General features: G+C 39.5%; 1 protein-coding gene across 5 annotated transcripts in view; it reads left to right on the top strand.

Annotated features, from left to right (window-relative positions):
- Gel (Gelsolin) overlaps positions 1–22,700 on the top strand; it is a 129,638-nt gene extending 106,938 nt beyond the window's left edge. The window contains exons 14-21 of one of the 5 annotated variants that reach the window (XM_080268633.1): positions 1,470–1,564; positions 2,590–2,712; positions 3,938–4,009; positions 5,960–6,133; positions 8,386–8,496; positions 10,533–10,658; positions 13,483–13,615; positions 20,241–22,700. In XM_080268633.1, the coding sequence (XP_080124759.1) occupies positions 1,470–1,564; positions 2,590–2,712; positions 3,938–4,009; positions 5,960–6,133; positions 8,386–8,496; positions 10,533–10,658; positions 13,483–13,608 (827 nt within the window). In that variant the 3' untranslated portion in view covers positions 13,609–13,615; positions 20,241–22,700. Of the gene's footprint in view, positions 1–1,469; positions 1,565–2,589; positions 2,713–3,937; positions 4,010–5,959; positions 6,134–8,385; positions 8,497–10,532; positions 10,665–12,878; positions 12,932–13,449; positions 13,616–20,240 lie in introns of those variants that run through there. The other 4 variants (XM_080268634.1, XM_080268636.1, XM_080268635.1 and 1 more) reach the window with 4 other exon arrangements.
- The last annotated feature ends 1,404 nt before the right edge of the window (positions 22,701–24,104 follow it).

The raw sequence follows: 24,104 nt of genomic DNA, 5'->3' as shown, positions 1-24,104 counted from the left end.
CAGAGTGTCCAGCCTACCCCAGGGAGCCAATTAAAGATGTGTGAAAGAGGTATGGATGTGGAGTAGTCTCAGGCCAGACCTGGACTGTGTATATGCAGCGAATTTCCTTACATTGGAGTGTTGTGCAAGGCCAACTGCTGGGCTTTTGACTCCACACTGTTCCCTTGCTGGTACTGTAGCATATATCCCGGGGAGTAGGACTGAATGGGTTAATTGTACATGTAATGATTAAAAAAATGATGCCATCAGCTGTACCACCTTTTCATATGATGGCATTGCTTCAGTCTCATGTCACCCATATTTTTTGTCCTTATTTATTTTCATGTACTTTTGCTCAAGAATAATGTTTGCCATTCATGATAAGTTTGAATACAGTTAGTCATAATTTTACAGTTGGAATTCATTTATGAAAATCTTCCAGTAAGTTACATACAGTAATTGTTGATCAGGCTGGAAAACAGGCAGTGGTATGCAATTCATTTTTTTTTTTTTTTTTTTAATAACTGGAAAAGTCCATCACGGATTGCTTTGCTAGTTCTACAGTATACAGTATTCCACCTGCACAGTCAAACTTAATATATATATATATATATATATATATATATATATATATATATATATATCTATCACTCTCATCTTAAATGTCAGGACCAACTGCTTAGCCCCGGGCTCCTATGCTCCTCATGGGGCAATGTAAGATTGGATGATATATATATATATATATATATATGATTACAGTATAATAATATGCAGCATCACCTATTTGCAAATGCATTTCTAACCTAGAGTACTGTAGATACAAAGTGTCTCCTCACCAGTCATTTCAAACTAAAATTACACTGAGAAAATGAAGCAAAGGAGACACTGAGCACTACTGAAACAATGTAGTAGGACACAGAAGTCATTGGCTGATGATGGCTTTAGGCAGGCATCACACTCAGAAACTTTTCAGGAGGGGGCTGGGGGAAGGCCTTAGTGAGAAATTCCAAATACTGGGGCATTGGGCTTCCAAATACTCTTATGTTTTGATTGCAAGATGTGTATTTATGTAGTAGCACATCCTGTTCATGCAGATAAATAGATTATGAAGCAGCAACGAGCACTATGTACAGTATTAAGAAAAGTTTTTGGTCAGAGCTGAAGCATTCTGCCAGTTGTAGTAACATTCTTCCCTAAATATTTTGGTGATACAATACAAGTATTTTGCTTAAGAAGTTTAGTGTTATTCTAATAGCTGTTATTTTCATTATTTTTCATTTGTTTTATGGAGCAGAGTAGGAAAAGGTCCAGGCCCTTTGCCCAGTGTGTAATACAGTGTAGCATACTGTAGTAGATTAGGGCGTCGGGCTATAGATAGATAGATAGATAGATAGTACTGTAGTAGAAAAATTATATTGTAAGAATCAGTCATATTTTGGCCAGTGACATCATACAAGATATATGTATGCTAACCAGTGATTTGTTTTCAGGCAAAATGGTTATATTCCTTGGTGGGAAGGCATCAGGATTCAAGAATGTGCATGACCACGACACTTATGATGTAGATGGCACAAGACTCTTCCGGGTAAGTGAAACTGCTTTCCTTCTCAGTAAGGTATTGTGTTTCATTGCAGGTTATTTATTATGCAAGTATAATAGATTCCATCTGTTGTTGCTCTACCCCAGTCTGTCAGGCTAAGCATGCCCATTGACTCAAGTTGTCTGAGAAGCTGTGAATTACTCTTTCCATCAGTAATGTAGTGCATCAGGATAAATGGTAAATGCTTGCTAGTTTCAAAGGAATAAAAATGATGCACACTTTGGTGAGCTTAATAAGAATAACAAATATTCAAAAGAGTTAACACTTACTCTTGCTGATGGGTATATATTTGAACATAATTTTTCAAGCTTGTATGCTGCAATAGACGATGGTGTTAGGAGATCAGAAATGTCATTCCAAGTTAGTGTTATTGGAGTTAACCCTTCCAAGCTAAGAATGTAATTTTTGTTAGATTGTAGCCATTTCCAGACAGTTCTAATAAGCTTGGGAGAGTCCTGGAATAGTGAAGCATTTAATGAAGGCTTTAACTAACCTCTCGTGGATGAAAGGGCTCCCAGTTGTGCAATATTGTATGGAAACAGCAAGAACATAATTTAAAATGCACCATCATAGTGGAGGGTGTAACATTGTCTACTTGTAATTTATTTTGGTAGATAAAGTCAGTATATATTAAGCTAAAAAGACATCCTGTAACTTTTTTCACTCTCTCGTTTTGTCAACACATATATAAAGAAATAAACTTAACGTCGGTTGGTTGGTTTTTGCATAATAACTGTCTCAGGCTCCAGCAACTCACATTTAAATGAATAAAGTCATCTGGTGTTAACTGAATTAGAAATCTAGGCAAATAAAATAAGCTGTTGTTGGCTGGAAATAAAGTGAAAGGAAAGAAAGTACATTATTAGGTCTTTCAGGTTCTTATGACTCAGGTGAAGAAAAATAATGTGTTAGCTGGAACAGACTCCCGTGTTCTACTGAAGTTCTTCTAACAGTGAGAGGGTGAACAAAAATTATTAGTAAGGACTCAGATAAATCATTGTGTTCATCAGGTGCGCGGAACCTGCGACTTTGACACCCGAGCAGTGCAGGTGCCGGAGGTGGCTGGCTCTCTTAACTCTGATGACGTCTTTGTTCTGGAGACGCCCAGCAAGACTTACCTCTGGATTGGCAAGGTGGGCATTTGGTGTATGGTATTTACTGTGTTATTAGTGGTGGTAAAGAGTTATTTCATTTTGTATTTTGTAGGATTTTGTGGAGGGGGGGGGAGAGGGAGGAGGAGACTGAGGATGAGGTGGAGGGATGGAGTGGAGAGGTATATGAGAGAGGGGGGTGTAAGCTGGGAGCAAGGCAGCGAAGTGGCATTGGTCCGGGCAGTGTGGAGGCAGTTTGTTTGTGGTCACCCCTTATGGGATTGGGGCATCTTGCAGTAGATAGATAGATAAATAGATTTTATAGGATTATTATCACTTATACAGGGCAGAATAGGACAGGGAAAAGAGACTGAACTGGGAGGCTGCCAGAGATCAAGCATTTTGGAGACATGCCATTAGGTGACCAAGACCAATGCATGCAAACATGTTGGACCCTATATAAACAGTACAAATGGCAGAGCAGGTACACGTATACTTATATAGTAATTCTTGAAGTTCGTGTATTTGTCAGAACATCATACAGTTCAATAATTCCAGTAGATTCAGTCCCCAAAAGTTAAGGATAGGTTTTTTACTTAATACCACCAAGGAATGTAGGCTGGTCATCTGCCCTTAAGCATTATGGACTACAGTAGCATAGGTGTGGGACCCTGAACCTCAAAAAGGATAATGTGGGACTGGCTATTAGTTTCTTGTGTGTGTGTATGTGTGAGAGAGAGAATCCTAGATATTTTCTGACCTGTGTGTTCAAGTAAAGTTGTTATGAAATTAGTGTCTCTGTGTTGTAATTTATCACAGAAAATATATTAACAACATTAGCCTAATTGTCCTTTGACTTTGTGTGTGTGTGTGTGTGTGTGTGTATGTGTGTTCAGAGTTATCCAGGAGTGATATTTTGTGTCCTGGGTTGGTCTCCAGTCTTTAAATGATCTGGATAGGAGTAGCACATCCTCAGGTCCTTACACTTCAAAGAGGCTGATTTTGGATTGGCTGGTAACTTTTTTATACATAATGATACTAGATATTAACTAATATTTCTATGTATGACTGAGTACCAACAATTCTGACTACCTTTATTGTAATATCCAGTACAGAAGCAGCATTGTTTGTAAATAATACTTTAAATTTTCAAATGCTCCTTGCAGTCCCTTGGTGATGATTTGTGTTGTGTCTTGTACAGCTGGCACTGAACTAAAGCCACTTTATTTATACCTGTACAATAAATTAATACAGGACATTGTTTCAGGGTGCCAGTGAGGAGGAGAAGGCCATGGGCTCAAATGTGGTGGAGTTGGTGTCGCCCGGCCATGAACTGGTGGTGAGTTGTGATGCCCTGTGTCTTTGGAGAAATGAAAAACCTGATTATTATTATTATTATTATTATTTATGGTAGGTGGGGTTGCTCACCATCCACTTACTCGATGTAGTGCTGCACTCTGGTGTCTGCCCTTTCCTCTCCTTCATCCTTCTTTCCTTCTATCCTCTTTCTTTCTTTCCTTCATTCTTTCCTCTTCCTTCTGCCTACGTGCGACTGTACACTCCCCCTTCTGTCTTTCTTTCCTTCATTCTTTCCTCTTTTTCCTGCCTATGGGTGACTGTACAGTGAGTGATACAGGAAACAAGTTACTACGTTGGGTGGTAACCATATAACCAAATTATGGCGCCTGGTAGTTTAGTCGGTAATAAAGGTGCTCCAATTGGATCTAGCCTGTATCCAAGGGGTGGTTGGGGTTTATTGCTTGCGTAATGCCACACAGAGATGAGTGAGGCTGGTCACTCTCATCTACTTGCCAAGCCCCGGACTCCTGCGCCCCTCATGGGGTAACACAGGATTAGATGATGAATGAATGAATGATAGAAAAATAGGTAGATAGATAGACAGATGGTTTATTTTTTCTTTTTTTTGTAATTTATCATCTGGTGGAGGTGATTTTCCACATTGCACCTTATAAATGTAACCAAAAAAATGTAACCAAAAAAAAAAAAAAAATGCTATAGTTATAAGGTGACATTGCAGTTATGAATGCTTTATTCAGTTATCTTTATTAATTGTTACTGGAATACTCTATTGATTTTTGTGATTCAGTGATATGGTAAGCTTCAGTAATTCATACTCAAGTGTAAGAAACAAGTGGTATATTGGCAGCTAATCCATAATTATCATTTTGTTGTTGTTGTTCTTTAACCTCAGTCTGTCTGGCCAAGCAGACCTGTCAACCACAGGTAAGCAACTGCTTCTGTGGGACCGACCTACAGGTACAGTACAGTACATAAACCGTGTAGGAATTTGGTGTCCCTTTGTTGTATACTGTGCCTTACCAGATGCAGGGAAATATGAGAAAGCTTGGTTCCCAGGTGGACACTGCAGCACTCCACCCAGGATGCACAGTGCCACCACATGTAGGCTCCCCCTCAATACCTGTATTTATCTGTTTGTTATTAGCAGATTTGTCCCATAAAAGTTAATATCCAGAGGGTGGTCAGGTTAAAGCCATGCATAATGCCACTCAGGACAAGCGAGTGGTCATTTATTGCCTTTAATGTGTACAATGAGTAGCCTGGCTCAAGACCTCCATGTTCCTGATGGGCCAGCGAAGAATTGGGTGATAGAAGGGTATACTTAGATTAATTAATATTTTTCACTGCTTTTACTCTAACTTGGCCTAAAATTGCCCTATCTCCATCATGAATGCTGAGTGGTAACAGTACATCAACACTGAAATATGAAGCTAGTCATGAAGAAGTGCTGTGGAAAGGATGTGGAGTAGCAGTACTGCCTTTTCCTACCACTTAGGCATGTGAAATAAACTGCAAAATTTAAAGTGTAGGCCAGGTTAAGGTAAGAAGAGTATAGTAAAGAACACTTTAGTCTGTGAGCATCATTAATTTGTAGTGTAATGAGTCGGCAAGCTTTCAGTTTCTCTGGTTTGAATATAGGAGTTGACTTAATTGTCTATCTGTCTCTTGCCAGATGCCTCAGTCCCTTAAGGGGTGGCTACAAACAAATTGCTGCCTCCATGTCACCCTGTCCCCTACTATTTCACTGCCCTCCCCCTAGTTCACACCTCCCTCTCTCATATAGCTGTCCATCCCTTCATCTTATCCTTGGTCTCCTCCTCCTCCTCCCCCCTTTTACTTCACTCACAAACACTCTCCTCATTAGTCTCTCGCTCTCCATCCTCACCACGTGGCAAAACCACCTCAGTGTGTTAATAATCAACTTAATTATCATCTCCAGCAATTAACTGTTTGATCTCCTGGCCATCAGACTGTGAATGAGGGTGAGGAGGACGATGACTTCTGGAGCAGTGTGGGAGGCCAGGGTGAGTACCAGACCAGCCGTGACCTGGACCGCCCACTTCTCTACCCTCGCCTGTTCCACTGCTCCATCTCTCCTGCCGGCTGCCTTAGGGTCAACGAGATCTCACACTTCGCTCAGGAGGTCAGTATTTTAGCCATAGGGTCTTTTTATTTTATTAGTTGGTATGGTAGTGAGACCTGGGCAGTAAAGGAAGAGGATATTCACAGGCTCAAATGTACAGAAAAGACAATGATTAGGTGGATGTGCAGTGTGTCCATGAATGTGGTCTGGGGGGGCTAGGTTTATGATGGAAGAATTGAGAGAAAGGATGGGACTGGAGTGTATTGGTGTTGTGATGAGAAGAGGTTGATTGATATGGTTTGGGCATGTGTAGAGAATGGGGGATGACAGTAGAGTGCAGAAGGTGAGAAGTAGTAATGTTGGGGGTAGGGTTGCGAGAGGCAGACTAAAAAAGACCTGGGACTTGGTCATAAAGTGTGACCTCAGGGATAAGAAACTGAATAGGGAGGCTGCCAGAGATCAAGCATCATGGAGAGCTGCCATTAGGTGACCAAGGCCAACACATGCAAGCGTGTTGGAGCTTTTATAAACGAAACAAAATGAGACGAGTCTGTTAATTTTGTCATCAAAGGGGGAGGTGACAGATGAGTGTTAAGAGAGGTCGTCTTGTGTTTGAAATTATGCAAGTTTAATCCCAGGCTGGATCAGGAAACAGTTTGATGATCCCAGTTTCATTAACACAGACTTTACTGATCTTCCTCAAGACCCACCAACATGTCATAAAAACACCACCACTAATACCATCACATCAGTCCAGAGTGAGACAACCCCAACCTGTATTCAGTATGGACGGTGGGAAACATGAGACAATGACCAGCCCCACAGACATATACAATTGAGCTTCAGTGACAGAAATGGTACACAGATCCATGAGTGTGTAGGTGGAAAGAGGAACTACATGAAAGGGCTATTTCAGGCATTAGATCCTCAGGGTCAGTAGTGGAGGGTTTAATTTTAAAACCTGCCACTTTTTTTTTTTTTTTTTTCCTTAATGCATGGAAGAAGGAACCAAAGGCCAGAAGCCTGCAAGATTGTTCCCCTCAAGAAAAAACAAAAATAAGTTAACAGAGTGCCAAATTCAAGATCTGTTCATTTTGAGATGCTTGTACACACTGCATTTGAAAGACTGGAGGTCATAGGCAGTAGGAACACTGGGATCATGAAATATAGTCCATTTGCTTAATATGAAAGTTTCTACGATGCTAAATGCCAAGAGTGCAACAGGGGTGTGAAAAGATCAAATAATCAGTAGTGTGTGAGTTGGTTTTGAAAACACGAAATCAAGGCCGCAAAGTGAGCCTAATCCAGTGTTGTGCTGCTGAGGGTGATTTACTCTTGTAGAGTGTGCGAGGAAGTGATGCGGCATGGGTCATACCGTCACAAGCCATAGCCATGGATAGTGAAGATCTACTGATCCGAAACATAAGCAGAATCCTCGCAGCCTTTGACGAATTTAAAGATCAAGTGACAATGAACGAAAACTGTAAAGCGAGAGCTCAAGAGGTTCTGGATGCCATAGAAAACAGCCTCCATTACTACTGAGACAGGCATGCCAAGGAAGTACACCAAAGGCATCAGACTCTGAGCACCACCTGTACTCCATCACAACAAGGAAAAGATCCAGTGCCCCCAACTTCAGCTGAGGATGCCGACAATGGTGCATCTGTTGTGTCTGCCATGGACTTTGGGTGGTTCAAGACTGATGTGGAGCATGTTGGTGGTGGTGTTGGTGTGATGGGGTCAGTCATTGTTTAGGGTGCTGGGGCTGGGGCACCGTAACTGCCCCACCCTGCCGCGGGAACCCCATCTCTTCAAGTCAGCTAAGCCTGTCCTGCATAGATTTTAAGGTAAGGGACTATTGTGTGATTTATACATTGTGTACATGTGTTTAATGTCTCATAATGCATAGGCAAAATGTCAGACTAGGGGCCAAAGGGGTGACTTTTGAGGCGGCCACCCCACCAATTAGAATTTTCCCCTTAAGGTATGTTATTTGTAAAGCACGAAATTTCTAGAGAGCGAGGTCTTCTACTGCCCAGATTCTCACGTATTAAGTGAATGGACTGTACCCTAATATTTGAAGTATAAATGTATTTCTGAAGTTTAATTCTAGGCACAGCCCCAGTACTGTATGCTTGGTACCTTGAATGCAAATTGTGCAAGATTCTGGCTATGCACCTGGTGAGAACTCATTACAGTACTGTGTTCTATACAGGTGTTGGGATGTGGAGCCTAAATCAGTATCAGAAAAGAAGAAAAGATGTATAATCCTGTCAGTATGTTATTTTTTTTTCTCCTTCCCCTTATGACAGGACCTGAATGAGGATGACGTGATGGTGCTGGACTCTGGTGATGAGGTGTATGTGTGGGTGGGACAGGGTTCAGACGACCAGGAGAAGGAGAAAGCATTTACCATGGCAGAGGTAAGTGCTTGTGCTTTTAACCCCTGCAACACAAGGACATGCATTCATTCATACATACATTCCTTCATACGTATATACATACATTCAGTCAACAGTCAGTCTTTCATACATTCATTCATTCATATTCATTCATTCAGTCATTCATTCCTTGATTCATACAGTCATACATTTATTCATTCATTCATTCATTCATTCATATTTATTCATTATTCTGACCTCTTTCTCTACCTAAGGGTAGGGTGAGGTAGTGTCCAGAGAACAAGAAAAAGACCTGGTAGAGGGATGGGCCACACTCTTATTCACTCATTATTTAAGCCCCTGGAATTCTGACTCTTACTTCAAGGACATCTCAGATATTTTTTCTAGCTTTCTCCAGATTAATTTATATAGTTTAGGAGATAATTTTTGAACTAGAGGAGATACAACTTTCACTAACTTCTTCTTTACAAAATTTCTTAGTTAACCCTTTGAGACTGCAATTATTTCAGGTGGGTCCCCCCCCCCCTCCCCCAGCTGCAAATCAGGGAGGTTTGGGCAACTTTCACCAAGGGCAAATTGATTGTGTTCTGGCTAAAGAGGAAGAATTTACACACCTGACAATGCAATCTGCACCCCTGTAGGCCTAATGGTTACCACACAATCGCATGTCAAAGTTAAAAAAAGTTTATAATAGTTACTCCTCGAAAACAATCTAAAATATGAAAATTTTGATAACTATCAATTTTTCCTATTGAAACAGGTCATTTCAAAGTGTTTTGCCACACCAACCATGAAAACAGGTGTATGTAGGTGTGGGGAGATTACTAGGCTGTGGGGAGATAAAGTAGGCTGTGGGGAGTAGGCCTATTGGTATGGGGATTGGAAAAATAACCAACTTTTCACATGAAAAGAAAGCACTTCAGTGTGTTCTGTAACATCTTGGCGGCCTGATACCTCTCAGGGGTCTTTAGGGGGTGGGAGGGTAGTGAGGGACAAGGAGGGAGGGCTGGGGTGGGGTTGGGGGGGGACACAAGGCTAGCAGGATGGGAAGAGGTCTGAGAGTGGGTGGGAAGGGACACAGGTGGTGGTGGTGGGAGGAGAGTTGCAGGTGTGTGGAGGGGTGGGAAGGTGATGAGGGACAAGGAGGGAGTGAGGGAATGGGGTTGAGGGTGGCACGGAGGTGGCCTAGAGGGGGGATGCCCCCCACCGCCTGGGTCGGTCTGATCCCCCCTCCTGCCACCTCAGGGGTGAGTTCTTATTGGCCTGAAGCCATGTACGTCAAAATCGTGGCGGAGGAAGCACTCTGCAGTTTTTTTACAGGCCCTGCTCAATTGATGTGATATTTAGCATAAAACTCTCAGTGCATTTATTGAAGTGATTAGGAATTAAGGGTTTAAATCATGTGAAGTAGCACAGATAAATAAATAAATAAATAAATCACCATATTGAAAGGGTTAAGTACAAGAATACAGGTGGAAACTTAGCAACAGAAAATGTACCGTAAATTGATGATGTGCTCACAGAAGATGTTAGCATAAACTTACGTTGCCATTTAAGTTTGTTTAACCTTGTCGGATTCCATTTAAGTGGTTTAGCTTTTTCAGGGTACAGATATATGTGTTTTGCTTTTTCAGTTACAGATAAGTATGTTTGGCTTTCTCAAGTTCCAGATCAGTGTATGTAGCTTTTTCAGATTCGTTATAAAGCAAACAGATTAATTACAGTATATCAAGAAGTACTGTAAATTGAAAAAGATCAGTCTATCTGTCTATAGCCAGATGCCTTAATCCCATAAGGGGTGACCACAAACAAATCACCTCCATGTCTACCTGTCCCCTGCCATTATGCTGCCCTCCCCCCATCTCTCAAATACCTCTCCACTCCATCCCTCCATCTCATCCTCAGTCTCCACCCTACTTCTTCTCCCCCTCCACCTCACTCACAGGCACTGTCCACATTAGTCTCTCACTCTTCATGCTGTCCACATGAAAAATAAAATAAATGATGTTTGTGTGTTAAAAAGATGAAAGCGTAAAATGTGTGTGCATTGCCATCAGACGTACATCAAGACCGACCCAACGGAACGCACGCTGGACTCAACGGTGATTGTGCGTGTGAACCAGGGCCAGGAACCAGTTGCCTTCACCAGCATCTTCCCTGCTTGGAACCCAGACCTCTGGCAGGTTAGTGTACCACCGTCATAACAACATTTCGAACTAGTGTAAATTGTGAACTAGTGTAATGCATGTACAGAAAGGTGCTGAAGAGGGATGCCTTCATGTGGTGGCACTGATATAACCAGATTGATCCACTGCCTCGTTATACAAATGTCCCTTAGCTCTCTCCTTATCCCCCAAAAGGAGGATGGTTGACTGCAGGAGGAGGACATAAGCCTGCAGTCCACTGGGTTCACTTTTAAGATCAATCTGGGGCTACAACTACCACTACTGCTATGTACAGAAAGAGATGCCAGTGTTTTTAAATGAATTCCAATACTGTATCAAGCTGAAAACCTGCAGATCTCACTCAAGAACATCCCAATCAAGGTCTCTCCAGTTAAGGGGTGTAGACTGGAGGTTGTAGGAAGAGGGAAAGGCAAAATTGGGATGTATGTTGCAGTGTTGGCTATTTGTATATATAAACGGCTAAGAATATCATTGAACTCTTGCATTAGAGGGCTGGACAGAAGTTGGATGAGAATGTGCAAGTAGATGGGTGCTACACGTTCACCATAATGGAAAGCGGTATGAGGGCAGAGTTCAGAAGAGCAGTAGACAGTGTACTATGCTACTGCAATATCTGTAGAGCACAAGGCAGTTAATGCAGTACAGGACACATTATTGCAGGAAGCACATGAATTACTATATATAAATCACTTGTGGATTGCCAGTAGCTGTTAAGATAAACATGACTTAGCTTCCCTCAAACAACATTAAAATACACTTGTACTCTTCTGTGATTATTATGTTTTTAGGTGGCAGTTTTAGACACCAGTTAGGCAATTAGTTTTCATCTCTGCCTGTGCTGATGTTCTGGTCAAGGTAATGTTTTATAGGAATCATTTAAGAAAGAGTTATAGAGGGTGTGTGTCTTTGTGCCTTGTTATTTTCGGTATCACGTATACTGTGGGTGTACTTGTGTTTTTATCTTCACTGGCCTTATTTTCATTTTTATCTAGACAGTCTTTAATATCTTGAATTAGCCCTTCCAAAACATCCACCGGCCCAAATTTCCAAAGGCAGCAAAAGCTTGTAATTCTTATGATAGTGTTGATGCTTTTAAATGAATTGCATGTGAGCAAAAATCCAGTCAGCACAAAGAATAATGTCTTCTTCATGATGGAGGCTTCACTTATGAGTTATGGATCTGCTCTGTGAATCTGTAATACTAACTAATATAGGGGATGAGATGTATGAAGTATATTTTAAAGCTTTTTACTGCCTGTTTTCAATGTATTACAAGCATCTTTGAAGTTTTATATGTGTATGTACTGTACTACAGCCAGTGAGCTGCTTGTTACTGTAGTAAGCACAGTGCAGTAATGTAGTGACATGGTAGTTAACCCCTTCAGTCCAGTGACATATTTTGGTTTTCCTCTGCTCTTGGTACTGATGAGAAGCCAACACATGATGGTAGTGGTGTGCACCTGGGTGGAGCAGTTGTGGCATCCACCCAGGAACCAGACCTCCTCATATTTCCCAGCACATCACTTTGGGAAGGCTCTTGGTCTCACCCTGGTGCATCACTGTCTACCACATGGAGGTGCCAGATCCCTACACGGTATATGTAGGACGGCCACATGGACAGTTGGTCACAGACAGACCCAGGGTATAGCAACAACACAGCTTTTGCTCTGTCACACTGTTCTACCCAAATTTGAGGAAACCATTCACATTGGAGATGTTAAATGTTGCCCTCATTAATATCTCTCCTAAGGGGCTGTCATAAACCAAATTAAAATGTCTCGTAGCAGCAGTAGGACACTTTAAATGTAGTTGGACAGAAGGGGTTAATGGAGGGCAGTATTGATGTAAAATTTATACAGTAATTATTCCTGTGAACTAAAGCTATTTATTCTATATGTAGCAGTTCCATAACTTTCTGTGCTTGCTGAACATTAACCTCACTTCCAGGTAACTTGCATTATTATTTTCTCTTATGCCTTTGTTAAATATTTCACTTTTTCAGAGGCCTATGCACCTTTATTAATATTTAAAGACTTACAAAGTGCACAGTGCAGTCTATTAAAATCTGAATATTGCTTATCTTTTTCAGACATCTATGCACCCTTATTAATTTCTAAAAACTTATAAAATGCAAAGGGCAGTGTTTTAAAGTCAGTATATATGCTTATCTCTTTTTACATGTCTATGCACCCTTATTAATATTTTAAAAACTTTCAGCATACAGAGTGCCGTGTATTAAAATGTATATATCTGCTTATCTCTTCCAGAAGGTGGATTAGTCAGCTTGCCGTACTGTGATGTGCGTGTGTTTTACTAGGTGGTATTTGCTTAGTAGCCTAAAATCACCCACCGCTCTGCCTGTAGTGCATGTTTGCATTGAGGCACTTGTATTGCTTCAAGTAGGTCTGGCTCCGATGATCCCACTGGCAATGATATGGTTTAGGCTGGAAAGATTCTATTTTTCTACTCGGTACAGAAGAATGCTGGCAAGAATGAGTGATATTTTGGGCATACATTTTTTGTAATACATCATCTTTTAAAATATCCAGTATGGTGTTAATGTGGTGGAAACCTTACTACCTCAAGACCTATTTGACTAATTTATATCACATGCTTTACATACCTAATGGAAGCATAATTTATAGTGATTTTTTTACTCAAAGCACAGATTCTTTTAACTCCACCTGGCCTGAGAAGGTATTATTATTGAAAAACAGGTGCAGCTTTTTTTTTGCGATTTTGGTAGTGTTAGTCAAATAGCAACTCACTGAACTGTTAATTCTACTAGATTTGGTGACTAACTTGGTGGTTGTTGCAGCAGCTTCCCAGCCGTGACGTGACCGCTCAAAAGATAGAAAAAACTAAAAACCATAGCACTGCGGCCAAGACTCATGCTAAGGACGAACCCGATAAGAAAGAAAATTCTAATTGTTGCTGTTGCCAATGATTATGAAGTAAGACAGATGAACTCTAAAGCTTGAAGCCCACTAACCCGTCACACTTCAGCCTTTCCCTTTTGCTGGTTGAGTAACACAGCAGTCATGTTTCGGAAGTTATTTGAATTTAAGCTGTGGGTACACTGTTCACTTACTGCACAGTGTACATCTCTGCTGTTGGTGTTACGTTACATTTATTAAAGGAACAGTAGTTTATGTCAACAGATTTTCAACAGTTGATATCTCCAGGGGCTTCAGGATTAAATCAAGTCTACAATATTAACAACAGGCTTAAGAATTACTTAACTTATGAAGTGGCCATCTTGAATTACATTTATCTTTGTTTCACACATACACACACAGTATATTATTCCAGCAGTTTGCTACATAATAGTTTATTTGCACTATGTTAGAATTTTGAGGGGATTCAGAAAATGGAAAAGGGTGTATACATATGCATTCCACTGCACACACGTCAGTAATGTTCAGGGATTTGTCATGATGGAGTTGAAGTTGAGGAGGAAGGTGCTGTGCTTCATTATGCTGTATAACAGATTTGAAACTTTCCTTAGAATTTTAAAGTTTTTGAACAAGCAGCACTCGTACTGCTCAGCCTGGTCTGATTCACAGAGTAGAGTAAGCCTTCTTTGTGGATTTTGCATCACATGGACACCCACGAGAAACAAATTGCCATGAAGTAGTAAAACCCCTTAAAAAATGGCTCCCACTGTCATAATTTAAAAAATGGCTCCAACCGTCATAATTTAACTACTTCATGCTCCCTACATGTCAACAAGTGGGTTGGTGGAGAGTTGGTGCCCCTCCCTGTAAAACAACTAACTCAGTGTCAAATGGCCACCCTTTACGGGATTATGGCGTCTGGCAGTAGATAGATAGATGGATGAAAATCTATGTAATGCATCAGAACATCACTGACATTACCATCTTCTTGGAGATTATTCAGCCATACATTATGTTAATTTACCCTCAAATAAACACTAGCCTTGTGATGGTTTACCCACTTGTGAAAAAAAATGGAGTTAGCAAAGTCAATTAGCACTAAAGACGAGGCTTACTGTAGTATCACAAGAGCATGCGTGTGTGCTGACCACCATTTTTTTTGTTTTTTGCGGTCCTTTATATGGCCTGTACATTCTACACATTTTTTTTGTCAAGTCCATCTCTTCTTACCATGAATTTGTCATTAATTGTATCCAGGGTTTTCATCAGGTATCATTAGCAAGTTTGGTTAGTTGCCATGATTATCATAAATTGGTTGATTTATGATTTCAACCTCGTTTTCAGACAGCATTAAGTCGAATTTTTCCCGTACTTCAAGTGATGGTTTTTGTAGTGTGTGCACAAAATTACCCATCTGTAAGTTGGGAATTTTGCACACATGGGAGCCTCTGTTATTGGGTAATTGCATTATAGATAGGTAGACATTATTTTGTGAATTTCACTCATCACGGTCATGAAAGAGGAGGTGGCACAGTACGTTGGTTTTTAGTGCTAGGAGGCTAGAGGGATGCTAAACACTCAGTATTAATCCCATTCAGGTGTAGTGTTATTCCTAAAGTTGTTGTATTTTGTAGAGAAGTGGAAAATAATCATTATCACACAGCCTCTATTAGGACACCACAAAGGCATCTTCAGCAAGTGCCCCACTTGAGTAGCCAAAGTTGCTGCTTCACCAATGGCTCACCTCTGACAAAGGAGTGAGGACTGACCGTAGTGTTTCTAAAATAGGTAGTCATGGAAAATTGTGAGGTAGGCCTAGTAGAACAGTAGGAGTGTTGCTAGTGTGGGGTGAAAATGTTAAAACTTAGGGGAGAGTTTCAAATACCATACAGGTGTACCGTAAAACAGATATTTCTAGCATAACCTCTTCCTTCTCTGCATTAGCTGTATTAAAAAAATTTCCAAGCATCTTTGCAACTTGTGTGCACAGTGGGAATAAAAAGGTATACAGTCATCTTCATGAGAGTACCTTCTCAACCTCTCAGTGAAGGAAAAGGGGTTTTGCAGTGTGTGAAATGTGTAGTTTATTGAAGAAATTATTCACGTCTACCTCTCTGTCTATAGCCAGACACCTTAATCCCAATAAGGGTGGCCATTTGACTTAGTTGTTTTATGAGGAGGGGCACTAACACTCTGCCAACCCACTTCTTGACATGTAGGGAACACAGACTACAGTGTGAAATTCATTTCATTTCCCAAAAAGATGGTATTAAACACAAATAGTGCAGTATATAATGACTACAAAGCTGTGGAAGGATGATTCAGTATTTTGATAAACAGTACACAAAGAGAGACAGGGATCAAGTTCTCTTTTTTCATTCATCATTATCATCATCATCATCACCTCCAGCAGCTTGCCATCTCTGTGGAACTCCTGCCAAGATAGCCATGACAGAAATTAATATAGAGTGATGTAGATAATTTGATATAGACTAGCTGTTTATATAATGTATTTAATCCTTTATGCTTGTTGTAAAATTCATTAGTTCACATCGTATTGCTCTTTGGGAGTAATAAGTCTTTTAGAAATTCATGGCATCTGGCTATAGATAGACATAGAAATTCACTACTGGTTTTGAGCCTGGCCACTTACTCCACTTTGTTCTTTATAGAAGATGGGATGAGTGAGATGACACACAGTAGATTAGCTTGATTAGGTTAGACCTTGTATACTATCTGTCTACAGTCAGACGCCATAATCCCATAAGGGGTGGCCATTTATCTTTGAGTTTGTTGTTTTACGGGGAGGGGCACTAACCCTTCGCCAACCCACTTTTTGACACAGAGGGAACGCGTATGGGTCAGTTATATGGTTACCAACCAGCGCTGTAAATGGTTTCCTGGCTTACAGGAAACCATTAGGCTTTGTCACTCAATGTAAAGTCATCAGAAAAGGAAAAAAAAGTAATAAAAAGTGACAGGAAAGATGGGAGAAATCAGAAGAGAGGAGGGCAGACACAGAAGATGAATGATGAAGGCAAAGGAAGAAGTAGGCAGCACTACATCAAGTGAGTGGATGATGGTCACCACCACCTACCTCCAGCCCATATACACAGTACTTAATTTTACACACCATATCAGTAGATTGGAAATGAAACTTTATTTGACCTTTTGGGGGCTGGGATGCCTAAGATACGAGAATTTTTTACCCATTTTTGTGCCAGTTCTACTTAGCTTCCTGAATATGACTGTGATACAAATTACTAATCCATCCTATAATAACTAGTGTCCCAATTAAGCATCCAATTAATAGCACTGCAATTTAACACGCAAAACTGTTAAAATTAGCAGCTACAGATCCAGAATGATGTACCGTAAAGCAATGTGTTCCTCTGCATAAACACAGTGAGTTACAGCAACAGTGACATGTGATGGTGTGGTCTGCAGATGTGGTTGTGAGTCAGTCAGTGTGTGATGTGCATGGTAGTGTAGTCAGTGTTGCATGATGGTGTATGTGGTGTGGTGTGGTGTGTGTGTTAGTTTTGGTCTAATATTCCCACACTCTGAAGGTAAATGATCCGGAGTATGCAACATTTACTAGGTCTGGTTTGGTAAGTGGATTAGGATGATTCAAAGAAGCAAGATTGAAATAAGAATGACATAGACAGTAGGATATGTTCATGACAGGTATACACGGTGATAGTAATAGGAAAGAACAAGGAGTGTTATGTGTGTGTGTTTAAGATTGGAAATAATTTTGACATTGATTTTCTTTCCCTCTCCATTAATCAGTATTCAGTAGTGCATGCGGAATGATGTGATGATTTTGATTGCCATTTACAGTAATCTTAATATTTATGGTTTCAGTACCGTACTCTAACTTCAATGTTTGTATCTTGATTTATTTAACATCTCATGATGAGTAGTGACCACATCATTTGATTTGATTATATGTTTATTATATAGTGTGCATAGTGATGTTTGTGCATTATACAGTAGTGTGATTATATAATGCAGCTGTTCATTACAGTACACAAATGTTCATATATTACAAACATTTTTACAAACATTGTCACTGTATTGCAGCACTGTCATCACAACACATTTACAGTATTGCAACAACACTTCATTGCAGCCACAGCAGTGAACACTACATGGCACTTTTTATACACTATATCAACATTTTTACAAAGTTCTTCTGCCATTTTGATGGAGTTGTCTGAAATGCTCATAAGTTTGAAAGTCATAAAGTAACATATTATCATTGAAGCTTTACAAAGAGGGTATTATTTTATTCCTGAATGAGATATTACAGAACTTTATCAAATGGCTCAAGACATATGGTATACTAATGCATGAAGCTGAAGCACCTGCATATGGTGTCTTTCAGTGGTAGTTGTTACTGGGAAGCAAATCTGCATGTTTTAGTGGGTACTGTACAACTAACTTACGTGGTACAATAAACAAATATTGATCATTCTTCTGTTAAACTAGTCCCACTGACGAAATTCCATCTAAAACTTTTCTAGCGCATGAATTTGAAACTGTAAGCTAGTACAATATAAGATACTGATTTGTAAGTACAGTACCGTAAGTAATATCCTCATAGTAAGGGCATATCTTTTGAAATTGTAGGTAAAGTGTAGGAAAACTAACACTTTATGAGATACGTTTACATGTAGCATTGAAGTATTTGTAGACCCCCTGTTGAGTACCCAGTGTATCATCCTAACTTTAATCCGTTCTTTGGATACAACTGTTATTTAGGTACTGAGTCACATCCAGTCAAAAAATATTTATCGCAAATATTGTTCAGCGCTAGTCACAACGAAAAACTGCATGGTGATGGCATTTGGCAACCCATACAATTTGCCACTCACAGGAAGTCATCCTGCTAGCTAACAGGGGATTAGGAAGTATTACTGAACTGCTTATTGAGACACAGTATTGAACACTGTATACATATTATATAAAGTGTTGCTGGTAATGTATTTTATCTGAGAGGAAATACCATATACAAACACTGTACAGTGATTTAGAATAAAAATCTATTATGAAATTTTAAAGCAGCACAATGCATTATGTACAGTGACAAAGCTTTGTAGAATGGTAGCCCTCATAGATACATATATTTTTTAAATGCAAGAAAGAAGGAACCAAAGACCAGGTGCCTGCAAAATTGTTCCCTCCAAGAAGAAGACAAAACAAAAAAAATCATCATCATCATCATCATCCGGACCTCCTTTCCCACCCTAGGGCAGGATGAGAAGTAGCAGTGAAAAAACAAATAAATAAAAATGTCAGATTCAAGATCCATTTGTTTTGAGATGCCTGGACACACTGCATTTGAAAGACTGGAGATCGTAGGCAATAGGAAATACAGACAGAGGGAGACAGTTGCAGAGCTGACATTTAACTTTATGGGTCATTTAATACAAAAATTTCTTCATTCTTCCGGAACCTATGATTTTGATAATTACCATCATACAGTACGGTAGTTAGACTTTTTAAAAAATATTTAATAATTGTAATCCATTTTTAATATGACTTCTTTCACTTAGTGCAACAGAGAGACTCCTTTAGCAGAGCAATATACTGTAGGTCAGAAGCTTTGTATCATCGTTTTGTATCAATAAAAGGCTTGGTCACCTGAAGGCGGCTTTCCACGCTGCTTGATCCCTGGCAGCTTGACCGTTTTTCGTTAATTCATTTATTTTTTACAGTGCAGAAGCTGTTTTACATCACCATCATGCTTCTGTCATCAAAGCATTTTAAGCAACAACGCTTTGTCAGATTATAAGTGAAATATTTGTCTATGGTACCCATATGTGCAGACAGAGACATAACCGTCTTCCCAAAGCTTGATGAATTCATAGCGGAAAAATTGATCTATCAAAAACATGCACTATACTCTATTTACTCCAACTTGGCCTAAAATTGTCATCTCACCATCTTGGATGCTGAGTTGTAAAGATGGATTAGCACTAGGAAATGATGTTAGTCATGAAGAAGAGCTATTTAAAGGATGTAGGGATGTAGTATTGACTTTTTTTTTGCCCCCGAGCTATGTGAAATATGCTGCAAAAGGGACGAAAATCTGGGCCAAGTTAAGGTGAAAGAAGTACAGCAGATAGGTTTTCATTGTATTTTGCCAGTTGTAAGTTTCCTTCAGACGGAGCTGGGAAGATGGTTGTTTCTCTGATTGTGTCTATAGAATGACCCAGATCACAGAATGGTGTCACATCTTAACCACAGCGACACCATGGTAGCACTTCCTCTGGTCTGCTTTTGGTCATTGCTTTTGCTTGCTAATGTTTTTTGTATTTTTAAGTCAAGTAAGTTTAGTCCTTTGCTGATCACTTATTTTAAGTAATGATACAGTAGTACCAATACATTAATTTAGAGTACAGTATTAGAAATTGCCTTATTGTAGAAATTCATACTTCATCTTTGCATTTTCATAATTTTAAATCATCCTCACACATGAAGCTGCAGCTATTTTAGCATCTACTGTACTCACAGAAATTTTTTAAGATCATGGAAATATCACCTCAAATGAGAGGATTGTTTCTTAAGTCTCAGTCATTACAGCAGTCTGGGAGAGTAATATTCAGCTCTGTTTAGTTGAGATCTCAGGCTGCCATAACATCAATTCGAATATGACATTTGTGTTTTGTTGCAGGAGCTGCCGAGTTATGACGATGTGAAGGCTCAGTTGGCGGAGATGAATGCTGCCCTGGAGTAGGTCGTGTTGAACCCCTGTGTTGTCTACAGAGCCGTGCTATGCCAGTATTTTGCTTTGTGTTGCCGTGCCTTCTATGCCTCTCTACGAAACACATCTTCATTCCATGTAGCAGAAGAGCACCACTGAATTTCATGAATTTGCTGACTATGGCATCTGGCTTTAGATAGAAGATAACTATTTTATTTATAGGAGACTGTATCATGGTTTTGTTATTTAAAGTCAAACAGAACATCTAGAATTTGATACTTAAAGTCATACATTGGTTACTGATACAGAATTTTAGCATCTTTCAGTAAAAAGCTGGATATTTTTTGTGTTGATTGATTGGTTATGTCAGTTCTTGGACAGTTTTCTCTTGGTAGTGTGTGGTGACTCATGCACAGTTAAAAATGTCAAAATATTACCTTGCTGTAGTGGCAGTAAATTAAATTCCCACCCTGATATTACCTAGCCTGGTGGTGCTCTCCTGTAGATTAGTGAGCTTACGATTATGGTGCTTGTGATGGCATTTTTGTGTTACCAGACATTAATTGCGCATTTATGTGATTCAGTTAAATTATACTAAGTTTTTAAGCAGGATAGTTACCAGTTTTGCTCCATATAAGATGTTCTTGCCAGTAAAATGAGGGAAAAGAAGTTCTGAATGCACACAGTAATGAAAGTGTAATTATATTATGTACACTTAAACCTGATCTTAGAATGTACCATATGGCTTAGAATTAGTGCCTTAAGTACTCATGGACAAAATTTATGAAGTACCAGAATTTTGTAATAAATACCTGAATTTTGTACTACATGGCATGATTTTTTAGCAGATGCCAGATTGCCAGTTTTTACAAAGAGTTAATATTGACAGACAATAATATTAACATTTATTTGAAATGAGACTTTATTTATTTATTTGCTTAGTTTTTTTCTAAGCAGGGGATCTGGTTTAAAATGTACTAGGTTTTATGTCTAATTATTAAATACTGCCAAAATTTATGGTACTGTATGAGGTAATATTATTTAATGGTAATGTTGTTCCAGTATTGTACTTTTTTCTTTATTATTATTATTATTATTATTATTACTACTACTACAACTACTACTACCGTGCATTCACTAGTTTCATGCCCAGTTGGTACCGCAATCGTGTCATGAAACTAAAAATCGCGAAACTCATGCATATACTTTACATATAATGAGTGGTAATTGGTTCTGGGGTCTGCCACCTCATTCCCCTTTAGCTACCCATTAATGACACAATACCACTACCATAAATTACATACAGTTAAACAGACATATATTACTGAACCACAATACTAAAGACTTTACTAACATTGACACACCGGCTGAACTGCTTGATGAGGCTAGAAGATGAGTTCCAAGGCTGGGAGCAGTGGTTTGTTACCACCTGCCACCATTGTTGAGTATACCATGCTTATCTTCTAGAGCATATTTCTTCTTACTCGCACCATTATGGTACTTCCAGGTACCTTTGCCCTTCCTTGAACCCTCAGCCCTGTGGTCACTCATTATGTAATCATGAAACATGTTACACAATACACGAACTAGACTTGAGAGCAAGTCCTGTGAGTGTGAGATCACAACAATACAAAGTATTGTGGGATATGACGTCACAAACACGGCGGTGGTGTCCGTGAATAAGTGACTAAGGAGATGTGTTTGCAATCACTTGCCGCCGGGGCTCGCAAAACTCTCAGTAAAATCACGAGACTCCTTGCAGAGGTTTGTGTCACGAAAGTATAATTCGCGAAACTAGTGAGTGCACTGTATTATTATTATTATTATCATTATTATTATGACATAGCTTAAGCCCTGATAGGATGTCCATTATTATAGTGAGTGACTGAAGGTATATTTTATAAGAGTTTAGATGCCTTAGTACTGAGCATGTGACAATACAGACCCAGGCAGCAGTGTGTAGTGGTAGTGGACATATATTTATCTCTTCCTATGATTCTTTAACTCAGTATTACAAGGTCTTTCATTTCCATACATTTTTTGCAAGTTAGTCATTTTGTTTTTCATCTCAGTAAGAATTAGCCGATAAATTCAGGATGTAGGAGAAATTATACAAGCTTCCATTTTATAGGGAAAACATAAGGATTTTTGAAAAGATATGCCAGGTTTTTGTATCAGTGCTTCCAAGTAACAATGCTTTGTATGCAGATATAAGATTCAAATGTAGCCTAGTTTTGCTTAGGGTTTTATAAGGAACATCACAGAGCTTTCCTACACCATTCAGATACAAAACCAGTAGACTTTACATCATTTTTTTCTTAGACTGATTGACATGTTGTATTCTCTTGCTTATCTCATTGGTACTTAATCTTCTAGTCACTTAGTGTTGTCTGTGACTCTTAAATGCACAAAAATACATCTCTATAATTATTCCTTGTTTTAATAATATGCTCCCTATGTGTCGGCAAGTGGGTTGGTGGAGGGTTAGTGCCTCTCCCCGTAAAACAAATAACTCAAGAGTCAGATGACCACTCCTTACGGGATTATGGCATCTGGCAATAGATAGATAGATTTAATAATATACCTAATGCCTCATTCCACTCAGTGCTGCTGTTAAGAGTTTTTATATTCATCATTCAAAGTGTTGATGTGGGTGAGACTATTCAAAGAGGATGAGATAAGTGGAGGAAATTTATAAGGATATCATCATTATTATTATTATTATTGCCCATTCCTCTCTCCCTTCCTTCTTTTCTTCCTTCCTCTTCTGTCACTCTTTCCTTCATTCCTTCCTCTTCCTTCTGTCTATGGGTAATTCTATGCTGAGTGACAGGCCAACTGGTTTCCTCTACGTCAGGAAACCATTTACTTTACTGGATGGTAACCATATAACCAAATTGTGGCACCTGGTGGTTTAGTGAGTAATTGCAGCACTCCAATCAGATAGAGCCGGGGCAGGTTTATATCCTTCCTGTCGCTATTTACTACCCTTCCCTCCACTTCAGGTAGCTTGACATTTGAGTGACAGACCGAATGGTTCTTGTAGCTCAGGCATTTATAATGCTGCATAATAACCATATCACCGAACACTGGGGTGATGTGGATCCTACTATGGTACCTCTGTTAATTAAATGGGAAGATGCAAATGTACTGTTCACCCAGGAACCAAGCTTCCACACTAATACCCCACACCTCGCTGTGATGCAGTGCTGTGAGCCACACAGCAACATCGATTTACTGCACAAGATGATTCTGCAGGGGTCGGTGCTGGCTTGTAGTTCATGGGTCTAATCAATCAGATGGACTGGAATAACAGTACAACAACAACAATAACAACCCTGCTGTGCCTGGTACATTTGAATATTCTGATCAGCAATAACACAACAGGACATTGTACAACCGAGAGAAATCCTAGAAGTCAAGGCATCAAAACCCATATTCACTAACCCCATCCCTACTAAATGTATAACTAAAGTAATATTTATGCTAATATTACACTACAGTAAAATAATCAGATAAGCAAAACACTGTATGGGAAGGTGAGGCAGTGCAGAGCAGAGAATTCTTGTATTTTGCTCAGATGAGAGACTGGCAGTCAAAAGATTAACAGATAATTTTTCTGTGAATTATGGTGTACTTAACTGTGAATAAAGTAATATAAAAAGTTTCTTATACAACATGGACTTAGTGTACATGAAGGAAAGTGGTCTGGATTGGTATGAGTGACTCGGTAAGTCAGGAGGATGCTGATGGAGTGGATGAAAAAAATTTGGTTGGGAGGGCATGGACTGTATAAAGTGCTGACATGGGGCCTAGTACACCTATAAGTATTCT

Source organism: Coenobita brevimanus, chromosome 28, assembly GCF_032717465.1.
Source record: "Coenobita brevimanus isolate Jiangsu-jjx chromosome 28, ASM3271746v2, whole genome shotgun sequence".
In the NCBI taxonomy this organism is placed as follows: Eukaryota; Metazoa; Arthropoda; class Malacostraca; order Decapoda; family Coenobitidae; genus Coenobita; species Coenobita brevimanus.
This window is presented reverse-complemented; position numbering and strand designations above follow the sequence as displayed.